This window comes from Elaeis guineensis, chromosome 1, assembly GCF_000442705.2.
Source record: "Elaeis guineensis isolate ETL-2024a chromosome 1, EG11, whole genome shotgun sequence".
In the NCBI taxonomy this organism is placed as follows: Eukaryota; Viridiplantae; Streptophyta; class Magnoliopsida; order Arecales; family Arecaceae; genus Elaeis; species Elaeis guineensis.
This window is the reverse complement of record NC_025993.2, coordinates 184,898,948-184,915,448: the sequence shown is the minus strand read 5'-3', so window position 1 is coordinate 184,915,448 and position 16,501 is coordinate 184,898,948. Positions and strand designations below refer to the sequence as shown.

General features: G+C 37.5%; 1 protein-coding gene and 1 pseudogene across 4 annotated transcripts; both read right to left on the bottom strand.

The window, feature by feature from the left end:
• Positions 1–1,667: 1,667 nt before the first annotated feature.
• LOC105040135 (DEAD-box ATP-dependent RNA helicase 50) lies at positions 1,668–12,010 on the bottom strand. Of its 4 annotated transcripts, none has more exons than XM_073250715.1 (9): positions 11,552–12,010; positions 10,892–11,442; positions 10,233–10,427; positions 9,031–9,218; positions 7,664–7,877; positions 4,058–4,189; positions 3,362–3,534; positions 2,976–3,038; positions 2,655–2,873 (listed from the first exon to the last, which is right to left on the bottom strand). In XM_073250715.1, exons 1-8 carry the CDS (start codon positions 11,895–11,897, stop codon positions 2,996–2,998), a joined length of 1,842 nt encoding a protein of 613 aa, XP_073106816.1. In that variant the 5' UTR covers positions 11,898–12,010; the 3' UTR covers positions 2,655–2,873; positions 2,976–2,995. The 4 variants fall into 4 exon arrangements, with proteins under 4 accessions (XP_010914836.1, XP_073106816.1, XP_073106814.1 ...); XM_073250713.1 differs by having other exon boundaries at positions 2,976–3,015; XM_010916534.4 differs by lacking the exons at positions 2,655–2,873; positions 2,976–3,038 and adding an exon at positions 1,668–2,021 and having other exon boundaries at positions 11,552–12,008.
• A 2,949-nt stretch (positions 12,011–14,959) lies between these two features.
• LOC114913170 (pollen-specific protein C13-like) lies at positions 14,960–16,165 on the bottom strand (annotated as a pseudogene).
• Between the last annotated feature and the right edge of the window lie 336 nt (positions 16,166–16,501).

Genomic DNA, 16,501 nt, shown 5'->3' with positions numbered 1-16,501 from the left:
GAATAATAATTACAGCATGAACACATAATTTATGTTTAAATTATGACCCATTATATTAGTTATATTTTCATTAGTTTAACTAACTATGATTACAAAAATTCGAGGTTATTTTTACCTTTGGATGTAGAACTCTCCATTTTTATGTAATTCAAGTCAATCAATCTATAGTTGTTAATTTTTGCATCTAATTACAGTCATTTTTGGGTCAATTGTAACAGATACATCTTTATGCAATTCTAAAATATAATGAGAAAATCATTAGCCCTTAATAACTCAGCTACCTAAGATCTATAGAGTGTTCTGGACCTTTTGAGGCTATGTGAAAACACACTTAAATACTGCAATAGTGAGCGAAATTATCAAATAAATAATAAATTATTTAAATATTTTATCATGTATGAAACTCAACCAAAATGTTCCTCAAACCATCATGAGTCTAATGGTTCAAAAATCATTCAAATCAGATAAAAAATAAGCAAGTTACAGTGATTTTACCAAGGGCTTTTCTGTAAAACTGTTGTCTTAAAATAAGTCTGTTAGAAAACCACAAGGACCTTAATGTAATAAAATATTTTTCAGGGTGTTATTTGCAAAATTGGGTTCAGGTCTGATTTAAAGTCTTAATGGATCAAACCCAAAACTAAAAACCCAAATGCCATAATGGGTTCGGATCTGGATTCGTTAGGATCCGAAATCTGAATCTCATTTTCTTCTACCCCTGATCGCAAGAAGCTCTAAGGGCTTCTTCCACACCACATGGGTGATCGAACGATCGCCCCTATTGACCCCGACCATCCAAGAAGGGAGTTGGGAGGATGGCGGACTGCCACTGTTGTCGGAGAGGTAAGGGAAGATCCACCACCTCTCACCGAAGCGACAAAAGCCATGATTTCCACAGTTGCACAGGAACGTCGGGTTCCCCACCACCGCCGCCTAGAAGCAAAGTCCCCACCCCACCCCCGCGTGCGCTCCAATGAATCACCGTCGATATTGGCAGCAGCCGTGGCTACTACCCCATTCACCGGACGGCGTAGGTCAACCTACGCGGCCAACCCCAAGGCCCCTTTTTTTTTTTTCAAAATTTATTCTTTTATTTATTTATTTCAAAAAATTAATAAAACTTTAATTTAATTTCCTATGCTTGATTTGAATCAAAAAATATAAAAAAATATGATTTTAATATTTTAAAAATAAATCAAAATTTTGTCATGAATATGAAGCATGAAACCGTACTCTGATACCACATATTAGATAATTTTAATTTCTGTTATGTTTGGACCATTCTCCTATGTTCATGCAAAAGTAAAATCATAAATAAATCATACCTTATATCATCGTATATCCAATACGATGATTCCATAGCCCACAAGATACCTGATCTTCTTTCTTATAATATCTAATCTTCTCTCTCCTCACCTTCCTTAACATAAACGATCGATGAAAATCATTCACACCTTTTTAAAAATTGAAGAAAGGGATCAGGACATCTCTATATTTATATCTACACTTATCTTGTCCCTTCAAAAGACTAACTCTAATCAAAATTGACTTCCAGTCCAAATTTAATTAAGAATAAAACTCTTTAATTAATTGAACTTACTGTAATTGATCCAGTACATGTAACTAATCCAATGAATTACATCTGATTAAGAAATAATTAGGCCATATTAAGAATCAAATCCAATACAAAAGTCTTTCGTTATTTCTCGATAGTTTGATACAAAATGACAACAACTCTGCAGCACACTGCAACTATACACATGTAGCTACACACCTACAGTGCCGATTTCTCCAGCTCATATGCACAAGGCACGGCATGCAACGGATGGCCCTTTCTGTTTCTTTCCGTTATCCTCCTAGCCAGTGAAACCTGCTTGCCAACGACAAAAATATATGCCTTGCCCCTGCCCCCGGCTCCACGAGCTGTCCTCCCAACACGCCGCACATACTCACTTGGATCGCGGGGGAAGTCAAAGAGTATCACGTGGTCCACATTTGCAAAGTCAATGCCTCGTGATACTCTGCAACAGGATGAAGTCGTTCCAGTTAGTCATGTGCTCACGAATCCCCATCCATAATCAAAAGAAAAAGTAACACTCTAAACTCCATTAATCTTTTGAAATGGAACAAGATGTAAAGGTTCGGAGCATGATACAAGTGTAATAGCGAGAAATGTAAATGACATGAGATAGTCATGGGACTGAAGAGTCCTAAAAAGTGTTAATAGAATGCAATTTATAACAAGCATAAGCTATGTTTATTCCCTCGTCGATTTTACTCTGTGATTAATAATGGCAATCTATTCTCCTATATAATTTTCAATTTTTGACCTCTAGAAAAAGAATGAATTCTTATTGATCCAATCAGCGAGATCTACCCTCTTCTTAGGGTTGAAATTAGCCCCCGTCAGGACATTGGATTTTCAAACTTGAAAGACCTGGCTTAAGTGCAACCACCAATAAGGATGCAAAGAAGGTTTCAAAGTACGTCCATATCATATATATTCATGCCAGTTTACCAAAAAAGAAAAATATTCATGAGTCATGACAGTATCCAGGCTGTTCCTATAAAGCCTTGAGAAAATCATGTGAAGAACATCCAATCACAGGCTTCAAGAGTCATGCAGTTCATGCAAGGAGCTGAACAAAGAAGGCTTAAAATGTAATTTGACCTTTTAACAGAATATTCAATAAATACAACAAGGGGACAAAATTACCCTTAACCCAAGTAATTACAAGAATAAGGCAGAGAACATGATTGACAGAACAGCAATTTTATCTTGCAGCTATATCAAGGACTGAGTAGTAAACCGTGCATTGTATTACTTTAACGGGAAATCTCCAAGGGCAACTTCTAGGTCAGAGTAAGGGTCGCTGGTATCAAAACAAGATGCAGCTATTAAGGGTTGGAGGAAAAGAAAATTTAATGAGTTTGACAAAGGAATATCACCACAAAAGATTATATAGCTATTTTACCACATGATATTTTCCAACTATTAATCTTCCTTTTCTTGACCTGCTCCAGGCAAGCAGAATGTTCTTCAATAAACAACTCAATTTTGCATTAGATTAGTATAAAAGTCAGCTAAAGTGCAAGTGAAACGGGATCCGTTTCATGCAATTTAGAAAGCGGATGAATTGGGGATTAAAGTATTATAAACAACATTTAGTGATGAAAAGAAGAGAACTTATAAATGACAGTGCAAGACTTCATAAAACTGATGCTTACCATAAACTTAAAAATGACAATGGAGAGGCAATGCCATAATGATATTTATATGTCAGACTATGTGGGTTATTTGCAAATTAAATTGTTGTAAAAGGGATATTAAGAGAAATAGTCTGTGCCTTGTTTCTCTTACCTGTCAGTGCAAATCAAGAACATGGATTCTTTTGACTGTGAATTCAGAAACTCCTTCATGTTTGATAGTCGTATTTCCTGAGCCAATGCGGCATGGAATGGCAGGACTTTAATGTGCAATCCTTTCCTATCCAAGCGTTTCAACACATTCTCCACTTTTCTGCATGTCTCAATCTGCAAAATGAAACAAGGAAACAATTGTAGAGTGTGGATGCATTGTTGTGACAAGAAAAAACAGGGATATCAATTACAAAGTTGTTTAGAGGTTTTGACAATATTTGACTTGCATGGTTAATGTAGAGACAAACAAGAGACAGAATAACAAAGCAGGTCTGGATTTTATTTACCATGGAGCAATACAGATAGTAAATATTTCAAATAAAAGATATAAATGATAGTTTTCTCACTCTCATCCATTTGCTGTTTAATGAATCTAGTCATTCTACAATGTGTTAAACCTGAAGGTAAAGAATGCTTGGAATTGACTAATATATGAGCTTGATTAAATCCAAATTAATTTATGTTTTCATGTATCAATAAACGAAAAAAGGAATGCACATGCAGGAGGGAGGTAAGCATGCTTATTTGTGTGTGCATGTGCGTGTGTGCGTGCATGCATGCATGTGTGTGTGTGCGTGCGTGTGTGTGTGTGTGTGTGTGTGTGTGTGAGAGAGAGAGAGAGAGAGAGAGAGATTACCTTGTTGCAGAAAACAATAGTTTTAGGAACTGAAGATTCTTCTATAAGCTGCAGAAGAGCAGATTTCTTATTTTGAAAAGCTGTATCTGGATTCTTTTCCTCCCCATCATCTCCACTGCAGTCTATAAGAACCTGCATGTGAATTAACCCAGTCATAATTCCATAAAATGCTACCAAACCAGGCATTTGCTGTCAATGCATTGGTTGATAAGTTAGTGTAGGCAGTATGCCTTATGACAAAGAAATCATGGTAATTTTAGAAATGCACAGGAAAAATGAAATCTGAACTGTCGTCATACGTGTAATAAATAAGGATTTAGGAAAAAACAGGCAATGCTCAGGTGAGAAACAAAACCAGTCCCCTGTACTCTCAAACAAGGAGGAGTAAATTTAGCAATTAGCGTACTACAAACAACTGCCACATCACCAGACAGGTAAAGTAGATATGTTTCATCAAATTAATCTGCTTCTGATGATTCTGAGATTTTCTTGTTCTTATTTCAATTACTTCATCTTGGCAAGATCTCGGTTTCCATTAGTATCAGGGATTGACTGATATGATACATGCAAAATCTCGGCCCTTATCACATCAGCTGATATGAACCTCCAAGATATATCAAATGCAATACGAATATATCAGCTGAGATTTCTGATCACCTTTTTACTATCTTAAATAGAATTTCTAATTAATATTATCTAAAAGATAATGTCTAAAAATGGTTTCTAATCACCATATCAGCTGAAGTTTTGCATTTCAATCCTAGTATATCCGTTGAGATTTTGGAAAATCTTCACACTTTCCAAATTTTTCCACCCTCAATCTTGACTTAGGCAACCCAAGATCCTGGTTCAGCTCAGTCTGGGCAACCTATGACTAACAGTACCTCACCTTTCAAAAAACCCCTACTTATTATGCAACTAACTACAAGGTTGATTGAGCATGGATTTTTTGCCTATGACTGAGAAAATAAGTAAAAAAGCAACACGGCAATTTGTTTTAAAACAATCAAAAGCTACAGTTTGGTAGAGCCTGGTTATTGCATCAAAATTTCTGTTCATATATTTATCTGCATGTCTAACAACCAACACAGACATCCTACATGCTTGTCCAAACCATATTATTACTGTTATAAAAAAAGGAGATATCTACGAAATGAAGCACCCAAATTTTCAGATATGGCAGTCATGGAGGAGTAAGTAAGAAAAGCAATCTAGTTGTCTGTCATAGAACTTCTAGTGACAAGGACATCCTATGGTGATCCTGATGATGATAGCATTAGGCACATGCAAATGGACATTAGTGTATCGCAAATATTGTCGGACTACTACTCTTTTAATAATTTCATACCTTTCTAATACATGAGAATGCTTATTTAGGGCTTGGCTTGCCTCTAAATGTAAGGTTTTCCAAAAATGCCTTGAGCTCATCACTGAGGCTCCAAAGTGGGAAGGTTATCATACTAGAATCTGAAAATGATTCCAAGACAAACTGATATCGGAAATTAGGAAGCTTATTTCATTGTATAAGCTAATTCTTTTCTATCTGATAAGATTCATGCCAAAGAAATTTTAGAAATGGATATAAATGTGTTTTATCTGATTTTCTTTCCCTGTCTAGAATTAATTTATCTTATTATTATTTAACAACATTCTCTCTCACACACAAGCATATTAAAATATACTAATGTATAGAGATGATGACATATAAACCCATCCCATGCAAACATTGAGTTTCAGGGTTCATAAATATTGCCTTGCTAAGACCCATATCCATAATGCCTTGCAATTTCTATACCTATGTAAACCATAATATTACGGAAATAAGAAATATTATTAAGGCCCTGTTTGGAAGTCCTGAAAAAGGTTAGCAGAGATATAATATACTCTAGTAACTGAATGACCCATCATCAAAATACTTCATGAACTTATTACCGTGGTATATAATTTTCATTAGCCGTTTGGCTTCTCACATTTTTGTATGATTTTCTTTCCTTTTTAAATCACAAGACCCATGCCCCCAAACCACATCTGCTGCCTCCCCCAGAGCGGCACCTCTTCTTCCATGGCCAGCCCATGCTGAACTTTAACCATGGAATCTCCACTAGCCCGACCCAACCAGCATTTCTCCTTTCATGGTAGCTGACCCTCAGGCCAGGCCATGCTAAATACAAGGAAGGCACAAGCTGCCATAGTCTCTTGGCTACTCCTTGGCCTTCGACCATCCACATGGTTCATTCCTCGATGATCTCATCCTTGAGAAATGTGACAGGTCAAAGAAGCCAAAGTCAATTCGAGTTGGTGTGAGGCAAAAAGAGACAAAGGCAATGAGGGTGATGGTAGTGGCTGTAGCGATGGTGGTGGTGGTGATTATGATGATGGAGGTGGTGATGTGCTGATGAGGTAATGTTCTTGGTGGTAATGCTAGTGGAGGAGGATTTGGTGGTAGCATGATAGCTTCAAAGAAGAGAAGGCTTATGATTGATGAGAATATGCAATCCTCTAAAAAGCAATGGCTTAAGATAAATATTTACAAATAGAGAATGTGGTCACAACCATGGTGCGGATGCCTCATGGAGAATAGAAACAATATATTTGACTACATATATACCCTAATAGTGATGGTGGCGGCAATGAAGTTGGAGGAGTTGGGCTGGGGGGAGGTGATGGCTACGATAGTTGTAGCAATGGTGATGATGTCAATGTGGAGGTGATGGTGGGTGTTGAGACTGCCGGAGGAGGAGATAGGGTGGGCTTGACAGGGATTGGAGTTGGTTGGGTTGGGATTGCTGGCAGGGAGATAGAGAGGGGATCTCAATTTGCCCAAGGGGATCAAGGTCAGTAGAAGGGGTCAAAGATGCCAGAGGGGGTGGTCAAAAGGGGGAAGTTGATAACACATCAGGATGGAGGATGGACAATAAAAGCATGTGACAGAGAAGATGAAGAGCCTGATAAATGCTGGATAGAATATGATCACTATTCTTGGATGTTAAAAACACTCAGAAATTCTAAGTCTTGGGCTGATACTCTAATTTTTACTTCAAAATTGTCATCCAAACACCACTTTGGAACGAAAACTAAAAATTCTGGAGTATTGGGTTGTACTCTGGTATTTCTTGGTTGCCAAAGACGCCCTAAGTAAAAAATTAGCTATTTTGTACCTACAAAGAAGTCGGATTTATGGTTTTACTTGTTTATATATAAACTGAGGAATAAAGAGATGATCGCTCAACATAACAAGGAAAATATAAATGTGAAGGCTAATTCAAGGTAACACGGAATAAAAGGAGTATCACTTCTTGTAGTGTAAAGCATGTACAATTAACATCTTCCTCATTATAAAATAGGCAAAAAATGTCTATAAACCATATCTTTTCACATAGTATTACTCATCCAACATCACTTGAAAGTTGAGAGCCTAGTGTATAAAACCAATGTTGCGGTGGTTTCATTGAATCATTCTAATAGTCAGTTATTTGAATATTGAGAACTCAGACAAGACCTTGTGGTGTCACAGGCCTTGAAAAACAAAATTAGTGGATATCTTTTAGAATCTTGCATTCCATTATAAGTAAAAAGAATAGAAAAGCCAGATAATTGGAAGCTAACCTCTTCAAGCCCAGAGCTTGTACGATGCATGCCAGGTCCCATGATTACTTCACAGTCAGGAAATACTTCTACTAGCTTGCTGTAGATATCTACAGGAAGAGTTGCAGTGACAAAAAGATATTGTGCTGACATGGGTGCCGAACTGATTAAGCTTTGAAGAACTTGTTCAAATTCATCATCACCAAATAGGATGTCTACTTCATCTAACACAACACTGGAAATATCCAAGCAATAAGAGCATCAGAGCAAACCAAAAAAGTAACTTCTTCTGCATGGCAACCTATGAAACATTTAACTCTAGCTTCCTGAAGAAACTAGAACAAGAAAAAGAAAGTCAGTTAGCAGAAAGTAAACATTCAACTAAATGTTACTATCTCCCCATTCTCAAGACAGCAGGCAAAGAGGAGCAACATAAGCCTTTCCTGTGGAAAATTACATGATACTCCAAATAGCATGCCATTCTTTCTGGACCTATACGCTAAACACTGACTTTTCCTATCGATAATCAAGCTCCCGACCCACAATAAAATTAAAACAAAGCCCTTAAGGTTGGTGGACTTTACCAAAAAAAAGTTCAAGGAAATAGATAAAAAAGGCAAGGATATTCAGCCTAACAACTCTCAAGTTTTTTCAATGCACATGCCTTAGATATCCAAGTCAGACAACTACAAGTAAAGTTGGATGCATGTATAAGCCTCATGAGGTGCTCCAAAACACCAGTCATCTTCAAAAGCTGTAGAGTTGTAGCGTCATGCTCAAGCATGAGAATGTTAAAAGATCAGACCTTAAAGGAGGAAACTATCAGCATGATTAATACCTATAAAGTGGGAGTGATTGTCAAATTAGCAACTAACTATCATTAACCTTTCTTTTATTATGTTTGTAGGAATATTATTTAAAAAAAATATTATGAGACACAATACCCTAAAAATATGCATGCATCCATTCATACATACATACTCTTCAAAAGGTGCTTCATTGCTTATTAAAGATGAAAGTTAGATGTATGCCATTAGCATGGAATGTCAAATATGCCCATTAAAATTTACAAAATTTGTATATAGTAAGGGTAATAGCAGTCAGTGCCAAGTTACTGTCGATACAACCAAATTAAGCTTACAATGATGAAAGTTAGCACAATAATTTATGAAGGTTACACATGCAAAATTTTATAGACTTGTAGAGAGGCATATATGCACCTTTGACTCTTTGAAGGGTGAATACACAAACTAGGCATTTTTTTTGGGATTTATTAAAAAAAAAAATCCCCATTAAAAAATGATAATACCAAAATATTAAAGCTACCTTCCAATGTCAGCCTAAAGATAAGAATCTCAATCTAGTAGAGAAATTTAAACATGCCTTACCATTTGAGGTTAGTCAATTGTAGATATCCTTCATGAAGTAAATAAATAAAGCGACCAGGTGTTGCTATGAGTACATCCAACTCATGTTGAAGATTTTCCAACTGAGTTTTCTGTCGAAAACCACCAGTTGCAACCATAGATCTAAATGGGACCCCAAATTTTGCTAAGGATCGACAATTATTAAGGACCTGCAAACTTGGAATACAACAGATAAAGTAAACAATCATCTCCAAAAAAGTTCATAAATAGACAAATTCAAACAGCATATCTTAAATGTAGATTCAAATTTTGATGATATGCAGTGATGCGAGGTCTGTAGATGCAAGAACTTTTCTGGCTCTAATTTCATTTCAAACACAGAGCAGCATGTGAAACCAGTCATCCACATGGGGTTTTCTACAATGAGACAACTAGCAAATGATGGTAAACATCGTATTAAGGTCCTCTAAAACAGTTGCCTTGACAATATATCTGATCAATTTGCATGATTCATTTTTATTAAGCAGGAAGGAAGAGGGCATAGAGATGCTAGAGCCTTCAATAAACACTGCAAATCCTTCAATAAACACTGAGGCATTACTTATTTTATAAATCCAACAAACTTGATCCACAAGACCACAAATATTCATATTTTATACAATTCTTTTCCTCAACATTTTCATGGTCTCTTTACTAAATATTACAGACTTTGGAAATTCTACTTTTAGTAAGCATACTTGATATTTCATTCAAACAACAGAATAGATAGAACAGGACCAATATGATGACTAAAAGATTGGCTTTGTGAACATCATATTGCTGTTAACAGTTACATTTTCTCCTGACATTAGTTTTTCATTTGATCATTACATTTCTAAGTATTCCAAGGTATTGACCAACTCATCCCTTTTTTTGCAATTTTTTCAGATTAATTCAAAGACCCCAGTCCTTAGCGAACATGGCTTTCCATCAACAGAATGAAAAGAAGCTAAGAAAGAAAGAAAACAACTAAAAAATGTTTGCTAAGAAAATGATAATGAAAAAAGAAACTAGCACAGATAGGAACATAAAAGATAGAAAAAGCAAGTATCTTCACAATCTTCATTGCAAATACTAATAAAAGTACAAAACTGATAAGCTAAGCAACTAAAACATAGGCTCTAAGAATTAAGAGGCATACAAGGAGAAATAATAACTACATTATCTTCATAGCCGGTACCAACCTGGGATGCCAGTTCTGCAGTAGGCACCAATATTACTACTCTCGGACTCCTTGATGAGGATTTCCCAAGCCCTAGTACTTCTTCTTGTCTTAGATTTTGTATAATTGGAGCAAGATATGCCAGTGTCTTACCAGAACCACTTTGATCAGCAATAACGCAACTTTTTCCTTCTAATACAGGCCCATATGCCATTGCCTGCAGCATTCAGAATACAAACACAAGTTATACTCAAGTAGATATTGAAGCAAGTATTTCGCTATCTAGGTTTGGCATATTGTTAAAGAAGAGTTATTTTTAAAAGCGTGCGAAGTTCAAAACAAAAAAAAAATGTATATTGATGCAATAATATAGAAGTCAAGTGCACCATGAAAATATTTGATCCATTATTTTCTTTTCAGAAGTAATGCAACATAAAAATTCAATGCTGACCAACATTTCATGATCAATCACATTTCTGATTTTATTTTTTTAGTCATTCTAAAAATGTATCTTGCTCGGCCAAAAGGATCTTGAGCCAGAAGTATTATCATTCTATAAAAAATGTAAACCAACATCACTGAAACATGAACTCTTGGTCATGTATCAATAGAATCAGTGTTTCCACAGGCATAAACCGGTCAGGCCAACAGCATGCAATATCATTCTGGGTTGTGGAGTACCTGAATATGTGATGGGCGAAGGAACATCTGACCCCTTAAAGATTCTATCATATCATCACTGCAACCCAGATCCTTGAAGGATTTCCTGCTGAAAAATCCACCATCAGTAGAGGTCTTCCGGTGTCGTTTTGACCGGCCAGCAGCGCCGCTCTGTAGGGAAGCAGCACCTCCCCAACCCCGTGAGGAAGAAACGATCCTTGGAAGAGACGCATCTACATCTTCAGCCCTTGCATCTTTTCTGGATAAGAAGTGTACAGAGTTTGTATTCCCAACCTTTTCATCGGTTAAAACACTGTCATTCAATTCTTTATGCTGGAGCAAGCCCAAACTAGTCTTTGCATTGCTGAATTCGGATGAATCCATAACGTCAGCATCATCCGAAACCGAGACCCTATTTCTAGCAGCATTTTCTCTCCTATTTCTCCGAGAGGACGACTTCATCAAAGCTTTTACCTTCGGGACCTTTAACCGACCAAAACCTCCAATGGAGCCACCAACACTTGCCGTGGGCTTAGAACCCATCTCGGCAACCGGTGCAGTCGCCTCAACTCCTGTGGTATCGAGAAAAACAAAACCTCTGCAAGCTAAGGATATTGATTTTGGGGGAATGAATCTATAATCTATCAAAAAAAAGAAAAAGAGACTTTGGAAAGGCCTCACCCTTCTGTGGCCTCTCCTCGTTACCCATCCCGGTTCCTCCTTGTCGAGGAGGCCTCCACGAGAGGACCTCCGCCGAGGGGATGGGCGAGTCGAGGCCGTTCTCAGCTCCCCCCCAGACGATGAATTTGTCGCCGGTCTCCTCGTCGATCAGCTGGTAGGCGCCGGAGGTCTCCATCGGGATCCGCTTGTAGGCCGCGCTCACCTTGCAATCCCTGCTCCCTCCGCCGGGGACGGTGGTGGCGGCGCTCCAGGCGGTGGCGGGCGACCTCCTGCGGCGGAGGAGGAGGCGGGAATGCTGAGGGATCCCATCCAAGTTTAGGAGGGTTTGAGGGGCTCTCGCGAGCATCTCTTTCCCTTGGACAAGATTTTTTTTTTATTTGAATTTTAGGGTTTATTGAAGGGTTTAAGGGAGCGAATAAGAGGAGAGACGAGGCCCGGCTCTGCTCCGCCCGGATAAGGATTGAATTATCTTTAGATCTACCAAATAAAAAATTCTTTTTTAATTTTTGATCAAAAAAATTCCTCTTATAAGTTCTCTGTCCACTGCCACACATTGTTTGGGACGGTACACCCTCTTGCTTCCTGGCACTTGCTTAAGTCGTCTTTTGAGGTCATTTGCAAAATATCCAATATATATATATACGCATGTGGGTGATAATGGAGAAAAAAAATAAAAGCACTTTCTCCAAAAACTCTACAATTTTATTTAGATGGTGCAATAGTCATTGTCATTTTAGTTAATATACAGTTTTTTAAGAAAATAAGGAATATAGAGTTATTTTTATTTAAATTTTTACTATTGGTGTTATGCAATATAGTGGAGCTTTCAAAATCTTATAGCAACTATTATGAAATTATAATAGTTGAGAGTGTCGGTTGATTTCATCAGTAATATAAATAGGGGCTGGATTCCATTGGTCAATATACAATTCCTGCCTCCCTTATAATTAATGGATAATTTGCATGTTTCTACACGATGGAGAATGGTAACCATGTAAAGCGGAACCACAAGTTCGACAAATTAGTGGAGGAAAGAATAAAATTTTCTGTTTAATTATTATTCTTCTCCTACAAAATCTTGAAAGTAGTAGAAACGTTAGCCAAGCTAGAGCATAAGATTAAACATTACTTTTTTTAAGTTTAATTAATCACATGTTTTATCTAAAAAATTACTGAAATCATTATATAGATGATGCTCAGATGCCTACACACATGAAACGTTTTTCAAGTATTAGCCCCTATTTAGTAAGTATTTTTACTATATTATATATAAATAAGTTCTTTTTATCATTTTTACTATTGAATTATTAAATAATATTTTCAAACTAATCTATCACATCACTTAGAATAGATACAACTTTTCATGGTGATTCATCTAGTATCAAAAAATTAGCCACTCAATGGAGGCCGCATTGCGCATGGTCATGCTTGTTTCACCATTTCTATCATCCTTGTTAGCAAGTATTCTATAGATAATGTTTGTTTATCATTTTTATGATTTATTAAAAAGATTTGTCAGATTGATGTATGATGTCACTTGGAAGAAAATATTTTAAATAATAGCTTGTTCAAAATATATATTGTTTATTTATGTGAACTTCTGGGCATACAATGTTGGCTGCTCAATGACATCCGTTTGTTACCCATCTTAGGGTCTAGCTGTGCATGACCCAAGCACGGCGCAGGAGGATAGTCCTGAACAACAACCACTGTAACGGTTTCGACCATCTTAATTCACCCGCGCGCAATCCTTTGTACGGTATATCCCCGTTGTTGGCGTCGGGAACTCGCGCCGTCCAACGGAGCAGAGTGGTAGCCCAAATAAAATGCTTCAGAAACTCAAGAATAACTCGAACTCGCTCGTTCGGTTTGTTGTATCTTAATTGCTACATGGGCATTGTGAAATGTGCGATGCAATGAAGCATGGTGAATTGTGCACCATATATAGCTGAGTGACTTTTCTGAGCGATTTTTTCCGAGTCCCCATAGCATTCATTGCTCGTTTGAAAGTAAGCTGGGTCTAATGGTGTTGCTTTACTAATTACCATGGGCTCTGCTGTCCACTAGCACAACTACACGCATGGTTTTCCTTTAAAAAAAAAAATTAATTATTTTAAAATTTTTAAATTTTTTTAAAATTTTTTATTTTTATTTTAAACTTTAATTTAATACAATTAGATCCTCAAATTTTTATAATATTGTAATTTCTCTCCGAATTAGCTGACGTGGAACTCTAAATTTCTTCTTTTTTTTCCATTTCTTTTTTGTAGCTATGATTTTTATTTTTTATTTCATTATTTTTTCTCTATCTTTTCAGAATATGATCCATCTAAGAAGAAGATAGAAGAACAAAGCACGGAGGATCAGAATTGGCTGTTCTTATCTTCTTCTTGGCTTTTCTTAAAATTTGGATCGTCCAATATTAACTCTATGAGTTTATAAGATTAGCTACAGATCAAACGAATCAATAATTTAAATCATTATAAATCTAAAAATTCTATCAACTACATAATTTCTTCAGTAAATATAAATAATAATAAAAAAAAGAGGTGACAACTAAGGACTCTGTGACCTCAAAGTTTAAATTTTTCAACACTTAATAAAAAAGATGGTGATGGAAGCAGTCTTGGTGGTAGTTGTGATCTTCATAGAGAAAAATCTTGAGATAGTGATGGTATAGATGGAGGTGCTAATAGTGGTGTAGGAGGTGGTGAAGTTTTAGAAAAAATAGCGATGGAGAAAAAGTGATGAAATTAGAAATAAAAATTCTAGCTAAAACGAAGAAATAGAAAACAAGATATTTAAAATTTCACATTAGCTTCCATTATATATTATATGATAGCACGTGATATTTTCATCACAATTATCGGACGAAAATAACACTCGAAGAAAAATTATAATATTATAAAAATTTGAGAATATAATTGTAATGAATTGAAGTTCAAAGTAAAATTAAAAACTTCAAAAAAATTTAAAAATTTTAAAATAATTAAGTTAAAATATATTAATTTTTATTTTTTACCCTGCATCCGAAAGATAATGCTTTCTAACCTCGGTGCACAAGGGCAGAATTGGAGTAAGAGCGGCCAAAAATTGGTCACCTTTGTTGTGGTAGAGAAAGCGCAGCCAAAAGTTGAGTCAGGGCAAATTGGAGTCCAAGTCACCTCATTTTGGTCGCCTTTGTAGAAATTTTTATAATGTTCCGACGTCGAGAAGACCCCGATCCATCTGCAGATCAACATCATATTATCTACTTGGCAAAGGAGAAGACCAAGATTTGCCATTGGTGATTTAAGTGAAACAACCGAGGTCTAAATAACTGCAAGTATTATTAGAGTTCTTAGTCACCGTGGTAGTTTTAGTTGGATTATACGAATGCCAAATCAGACTAATTGCATCCCTGCTGCTTGGCTTTTGGAGCAAAGCATCTGAGGTCCTTGATTTGGCTCACAAGAAAAAATTAATAGATCCGAGATATACAATTATTTCTGCAAAAACACGCTATGATGCCCTCTGCAGGCGTAGGCAATAAAGTGATAGCAAGGGACATGCATCGAGTGGGAGATCCATGCATGTTCAGGCTCGCCAATGGCGGCATTTCCGGAGGACCATCGACCATCGACCGTCGAGCATCAATAAATATCGTCATCAGTGAAGAGGGCGTAACGCTAGCTGGAGCATGGGCCCGCACTTGGTCAGGGGCACATCCCTGAAGAAGCCGATGGGGTTGGCCTCTTGCCACTCGGAGGACATGCCATTGTTCCAGGTGAGCATCACACGCGCACGGATCCCGTGATCGGCCGGATGATCTCCTTGCAGTCCTCGCGCGGGCTCTCCACCAGAACCACCTCGCAGGTCTCTTCTTGGTGATCCTCCGTCATCTCGATCACGTAGTTAATTTCCTTGTCCGTCCGTCACTGCCTCCTCCGACCGATGAGTGATTTCATTGCTTCCATACTGTTTGCATTCCAGCCTCACCCTGGCGCCTGCATTCATACATACATACATACATTACATGGCGTTAGATACGTGTGGACACTTGGGCTCCTCTACTTCAACGGATACAACCTCTTTAATTAAACACTAATATAACAGTACTGCAATCAACTAAGTGAATCCGTTCCGCACGAGACTATGTAGAACATAATGACATCTAAAAGATTACTGACTGTGCTTACCAGACGCATGCAATTATTACAGTACCTTCGAGGTATTCGGTGTATTCAAGAACGAAGCCAGCACGACATGTGTCACAGTAAACTCGACCGCGCGCGAACGTGAAAGGCTGGAGTTGGCCTGGTATCAGCGATCCCGAGGAGGGCTGAAATGAGGCAGAGAGTAGCGAAAACAAGTCGGAACTTAGTAGCCATGGTTTACTCAATCTTTCTATCTATCGGAGAGGAAGGGAAATGGGTTCGTTGTTGCATAAGGAAGGAGGAGAAGGGAGAAGAGGTGACCAGAGGAAAGAAGAATGGGAGTAAGGTGGTTTTAATGTGAGAGTCCGCGACCCGAGAGAACCGGTCGAGCTTATTCTCCGGGGAAAAGAGTTTATATATGGCTGGCATGAAATCCGACTCCAACCGTTTCTCTGTGACCGCTTCTCAGTAGTTTGCAAACATCCCATCGCCGGACACGCACAAATCCAGTGACGAGTGCTGCAAAATCACAGCAGTAAACCATAATTCTATAATCCCTGCGTGTGAGACCGAGGATGCTCGCTCTCTGGCGCCACTCATCAAATCGCTGATAAAATTGCTCCTGTTGAAAGGCCTTGGGACTCATAAATGACTAGGGGACCGTGTGGAAGAGGGTCCAATGAATTCCCCGACCATCGATCTCATTCTGGTGTGGATTCACTAATATATGGCACATGAAGCTTGAATTAAAACATTTAATGCGTTAAATATTTCACAAACATTCAGCCTTGGAAACAACCCTAGTACTATGGAC

What these genes read in the sequence shown, in the direction of transcription:
- LOC105040135 (XM_010916534.4), bottom strand. Translation starts at nt 11,897, where the DNA reads ATGCTCGCGAGAGCCCCTCAAACCCTCCTAAACTTGGATGGGATCCCT. An exon ending in TTCGCCCATCACATATTCAG is followed by an intron (nt 10,428 to 10,891) that starts GTACTCCACAAC and finishes TGAATGCTGCAG; the next exon opens with GCAATGGCATATGGGCCTGT. An exon ending in CAAGCTCTGGGCTTGAAGAG is followed by an intron (nt 4,190 to 7,663) that starts GTTAGCTTCCAA and finishes ATTCACATGCAG; the next exon opens with GTTCTTATAGACTGCAGTGG.